The 6000-nt window shown below is 41.4% G+C and overlaps 1 protein-coding gene across 1 annotated transcript in view; it reads right to left on the bottom strand.

Annotated features, from left to right (window-relative positions):
- Window positions 1-2007: 2007 nt before the first annotated feature.
- Ppil4 (peptidylprolyl isomerase like 4) overlaps window positions 2008-6000 on the bottom strand; it is a 32656-nt gene continuing 28663 nt past the window's right edge. The window contains exon 13 of the mRNA XM_021174863.2: window positions 2008-3620. Coding sequence (XP_021030522.1) covers window positions 3369-3620 — 252 coding nt within the window. The 3' untranslated portion in view covers window positions 2008-3368. The remainder of the gene's footprint in view (window positions 3621-6000) is intronic.

The raw sequence follows: 6000 nt of genomic DNA, 5'->3' as shown, positions 1-6000 counted from the left end.
ACTTAGATTAAATTTCCACTGACCAAAATGCAGTTTATTAAAGGAACTGGTCCAACTGCTGAGACAACACGGAGGTTCTCACTCAGCCTACTAAAGAACTATTAGAGTGCTGGCCAAAGTCTTTGACAATTCAACTGGTAAAAGATTAACACCCTAGCCAGGCGGTGGTGGCGCACGCCTTTAGTCCCAGCACTTGGGAGGCAGAGGGAGGCGGATTTCTGAGTTCGAGGCCAGCCTGGTCTACAGAGTGAGTTCCAGGACAGCCAGGACTACACAGAGAAACCCTGTCTCAGAAAAAAAAACAAAAACAAAAAACAAACAAACAAAAAAAGATTAACAGCCTAAACTGAAGCTATATTAATGAGCAATCTGGGGTTTGAAGTAACTACTTTAACGCAAAATGTACTTGCTGTTTTTTTTTTTTTTTTTTTTCCAAAAGTCAATGGAAAATCACTGGTTTCATCTAGTACAGTGGGAGGTAGAAGATTCTCCTTTCAATGCCAGCACCTAAGGGGAAAAGGTGGGGCTCACCCAAACCCTGAAGCCAAATCTGAGACAGAAGTTATGGGTCACTTCATCTAGATATATATGCAGTAGTAATTCAGATTACTGCCCCATATCTCATCAAGATACATAACCATGTTATGACTAAAAATATAATTAAAATCACCTAGTGAGGCTAGGCATAGTAGTGCATAAATACCCTTAATCCCAGCTTTTGGAAGGCAGAGACAGGCAGATCTCTAGGAGTTCCAGGCAAAGGCCTGGACTACAGAGTGAGTTCCAGGCCACCAAGGCTACACAGTCTCAAAAACAAAGAATGGAAGTCTGTTGGTAGAGGGCTTGTCTAGCAGTCCTTACAACCACATAATACAGGCGTGGTGGTACACATTTATAATTCCAGATCTCTGCAAGTTTGGACAGGAGGACCAGAAGTTCAACCTCATACTCGGCTAGGTTTGAGGTCAGGCTGGGTTACAAATAACCCCATTAAAGTAAAACAATTAAATAAATAAATAAATAAATAAATAAATAAATAAAAGGAAAAAAACTCCTGGTTAAAATCACAGCTTCCAGCCGGGCATGGTGGTGCACGCCTTTAGTCCCAGCACTAGGGAGGCAGAGGCAGGCAGATTTCTGAGTTTGAGGCCAGCCTGGTCTACAGAGTGAGTTCCAGGACAGCCAGGGCTACACAGAGAAACCCTGTCTAGAAAAAAAAAAAAAAAACAAACCCACAGCTTCTCAAAAGAAATCCTCATATATTGTCTTTGGGAATGTGAATTATTATAGCCACTATGGAAAACAGTGGAGATATTTTGGGGGGACAAACTTTGAAGATGTACTACTATGATCCAACAGTGTAAAGGGTTTCAGTTTGCATGCTGCAAACAAAGAATGCATATACTTGCCTAATAACAACAGAGAACACATGTCATATAGACACAAAGGATACTGTTCATCCTTTAGGAAGGAAAGTCATTTGAACATGGGTGAACCTGGACAACATTAGTACTGAGTGATATAAGCAGGCACAGAAACACAAATTCTTTGTGACCTCATTTTTATGGGAGTCTACAAAAGTCCAACTCAAGAATGAAATGACTTCAGACTCCAGGGCAGTGGTTCTCAACCTGTGGGTTGCAACTGCTCTGGGGGCCAAATGACCTCTTCATAAGGGTTGCCTAAGACTACTGGAAAACACAGATACAATTCGTAAAAGCACTAAGATTACAGTTAGGAAGAAGGAATGAAATAATTTTATGGTTGGGGGTCACCACAACAGGAACTGAAGGGCTGCAGCCTTAGGAAGATCGAGAAGCACTGCCCTGGGGCACAGTGAAGAATAAAGGAGATTTGGGTCAAAGAGTAGATGTTTTTACTAAATGAAAGGAAGAAATGCCTGGAAAGTATTGCAGGGAGTGCAAGCTACAGTTAATAATAATGAATAGATTTCAAAAATCCCTGAGAGCAAACTTTGGCCAAAAGAAAGAAAAAAGTGAGCTGATATGTCTGTAAATGGATTTACTTGTTCCAGAGTACTAACATATAGCAAACATACTACACCCCCATAAGCATATAAAGTTACTGTCAAATACATAGGAAAAATAAAACCGTTTCTTATAATTTGGAGTCAAGGATATGTTTGCCTTGAAATGCTTGTTGCATACATTTTCCTATTTCAATACCCCAGAGCTCTTAAATCGAGTCTCCGAAGTCAGTGGGTGACTTCTCGTTGCTTCCAGTTTGTCCCTGCTCATTCTTCTAGAACATGTTTTAGATTCATCTGTGTGAGCAACACCTACAGTTCTGTATGCAGAACAGCTGTGTATTCGGATGTGTGTGTGCCTGCACGCACGAGTTTGTACAGTATGTGGAGGCAAGAGGTCAGTGCCAAGTGTCTTCCTCAGTCACTCCCACTGCCTGGAGCTTCCCCTGCTCCTGTCTCCCCAGTGCTGGATTATCAGTCGCATGCACTGGGTGTGTGGTGAGGATCTGAACTCAGTCCTATGCTGATGAAGAAACACTGTACCCACTGAGCCATTCCCCTAGAAAAGATGCTAGCTCCTGATATCGTTAAGCCTTTTCTATTGGTAGTCAAAACTATGTACAATAATGGAGCAAATGTGCTCTGAGCTGTATGGTAGACTAACTACTCTTGTGGCTACCCCTGACCCCATACAATTCACATACCAGGTAAATTACAGCAACCATAACTATAAATGCATTGAAAACTCAAACCACATGGCCAGAAAGTGCCATGCCCAGTTGAAATGTTCACAGTGGCATTCCTTAGATAGCAAAAATAACAAACAACCTAAAAGTCCATCAACAGATCACATTACATTCACCACAACTATGTAACAATAAAAATAAATGGACTCTTAAAAAAAGAAAGTCACAGAAGGAAAATATACATTGTGCCATTTGTATAAAATTCAAAAACATACAAAATTAACAGCAGGGTAAATACAACTCAGAATAATTCCTGCAAGGAGAAGGGACATATGGAGCTTTCATAGTGAGTGACACTCTTATCTCTTACACTGCAGCCAGGTACATTTTCTATGTTTTATGTTTTACATACAAGTTTATGGACTTCCGTGATATGATTCATTTTTAAAAGACTGAAACTATGAAAGGTGTCAAATATGAACGTTACCATGTATGCATAACAATAAAATTTATATAAAAAGTATACACAAAATGCCTCCCTCTCTTCCAGAGCCCCACACCATCCATCAGTGTAACCTGAAAGGCAACAAGGCTAACATGGAAACCGCAGTCAGCTGTGCTGGCAGGCACTGAGTGCGTCTGCGCACCCCAGGTCAGGCCGGAGCAGACCTGCTACAATTGTCCACCTCCTCTGCTCATCTGTACTTGGATTTTTCTTTATCTTTGGATTTCTTTGGACTCCTGCTTCTGTCCCTCTTTCTGCTTCTTTCCCTCTCATAAGGTTCTGTCTGGTACTTGGGTTTGTGGCTGTTGCTATAGTGACCATCCCTTTCTCGAGATCGGCTACGACTGCGGTTCTGACGTCGGTCTCTCTTCTCATTCTTCTGCTTCTCCCAACAGCTTTCTTCTTCTTCATAATGGCCAAAACCCATTTCCCTGTAGATATCCTGTCAAAGAGATGCAGTGTTAAAGTCAGTCAGTAAAATAATCATCTATGAGTTCCGTCAACGCATGAAGCCCATAAAAATCTGCCGGAAGCAAGCCACTGCAACAGCTCAAAATCACTTGTTTATATTTTACTTCTTCTTTTTTTTTTTTTTTTTTTTTTTGGAGGGGGTGGGGGCCAGGCTCAGCTATGTAGCCTGAGCTGGTAATAAACTCATTCATTTCATCTCCTCAGCTTCTCTCAGTCACCTGCCCTAATGGTTTCAGTGTATGTCCTACCACTAATACTAGAATCTTATAAACTGTATTAAAGTAAATAACTCACAAGAGTTAACATTTAAAGGTCTAACTGGTTTACATCTATTTCAGTTGACCTCAAAGATCAGTCCCAAAAACATGGAGCTGAAGCAGCCACATAAACACTGACCAGGTCTTTTTTTTTTTTCCTAATGGAGTCTGTGGAATGAGCCCAGAGCTTCACACAAGCCAGGAAAGTATTCCAAGACACCCCCAGCCCAAGAGCAAAGCCCAGTGTTCTTATAAAAAGAAGCTATCCTCCAGTTCTCATTGCCCACTTACCCAAACTGAGACTCTATCACTGAACTACTAAAGTCCCCTACTAAGTCTACAAAGACAGTATCACGCAAAGGACACAGTAGGAAGAGGTCTAGGTGTGTCAGTCAGGCTAGGATGAAAACAGTCACTGCAAATACTGCAAATGTTGGCCTGTACAGCCCCACAATCCCTTCCAGGCTGGTCTTCAACTCACTCTGCAATCCAGGAAAGCCCTGAACTCCTGATCCCCTATCTCAACCTCCTAGTAGCTGCAATTGGAGGCCCGTGTTGCCATGCCTGGCTCATTAAAAAATAAAACAAAACCAACTTAAGAAAAAAAAAACTGTGTTGGGATCAAACCCAGGGTCCCTTGCATACTACGCACACTCCTACTATCCCCTGGCCCTGGTTGATTTTAAAGTGTTTTATAATGTTGTCTCTCTCTATCTTCTAATACACTTTCTATGGTCTATGAGCTGATACACGATGTGTTAACACTCTTACTTAATATGTCAGACATTAAAGGCGGTGCATGGTGCACTTTGAGGCAGAGATAAGTAGATCTCTATGAGTTTAAGACTAGGCAGATATACATAGCCAGCTCGAGGGCAGCCAAGGCTACACAGTAAGTCTCTGCCCTCAGACAAAGAAAAATAACCTATCCTTAAAAGTGACAGCAACAGTGTGTGCTGTCAGAGAATAACATGGTATATGTGGGCTGGCGGTGCAGAGGCAGACATACTAGAAAGTTACTTGGCAAGGCTATAGCTCTCAGTTTAGTCTCCAGTTCGACCCCCAAAACATGGATCTTTGGAGAACTGAGACCCATTTTGACTACTTCAACTAGATACTACTCAAGTTCCTGTAACCTAGTAAAAATCCAAAACCTCAACAACACAAGAACACCTATGGAATTAAGGCAGAGGGAACAATTAAAAAGCCGGTTTCTGAACTGAATAGCAAGGCTGCCATTTAACAAGCAACAATTTAAAGAAACAGAAACCGAATTCTCCCAGCAAACAGCAGCAAATAGGAAAATCTTAGCTACACTGACAGCTTGTACTGAAATTCCCGTTAGTAATTATGTCTTTGAAACTGAAATAGAAAATAGCTGAGCTTTCTTACAAAGGAAAGGAATTCATATAGCTACATTATCAAATCAAACTGAAATCTAAAAGACTTACTTTAATGTACTTACTGGGAAAAGGTTAGAAAAATGTATTTTAGAATCTAAAACTTTTATAGTTACAATCTCCATAAAGTATTTTGAAACTTAATGGTGTGTGTGCACGTGTGTGTGTGTGTGTGTGTGTGTGTGTGTGTGTGTGTGAGAGAGAGAGGACAACTCTCAGGGGGGCCATTTCCTTCAACTCTGCCAAGGCTGGGTTTGCTCTGCCACCCTTTTCTGCTAGGTTGGCGCACCATACCCCTATGCTGGTCCTCAGGTTTCTGGGGGATTTTCCTGTTTCTACTTTCCACATCAGCACAGAAGTACAGAGATCACAGATGTGTGGCATAAAAGCATGTCGTTTGGTTTTTCTTTTTAAAGGGAGTTCCAGGGACTAAACTCAAATCATTAGATTTGCATGGCAAGTGATTTTTTACCTGATGAGCCATCTCTTCAGCCTTTAGATTTAAAAAAACAAGCTTCTAACAGCATTTCTTCCTTTTTATTGCATGCCACTGTAAAGTCTTAATTAAGTAATCAGAAAGTAAAGGTTAGGGAGATGGCTCAGTCACAAAGTCCTTGCATACCAGGACAATGGTCTGAGCTCAGATCCACAGATCCCATATGAAATGTTAGGTGAGGTGGCATGTGCCTGGGAT

This window comes from Mus caroli, unplaced genomic scaffold (genome assembly GCF_978045245.1).
Source record: "Mus caroli unplaced genomic scaffold, Mus_caroli_1 scaffold_9, whole genome shotgun sequence".
Classification (NCBI taxonomy): domain Eukaryota; kingdom Metazoa; phylum Chordata; class Mammalia; order Rodentia; family Muridae; genus Mus; species Mus caroli.
Note: the sequence above shows the minus strand (reverse complement) of the source record. Positions and strands in the feature narration are given on the sequence as shown.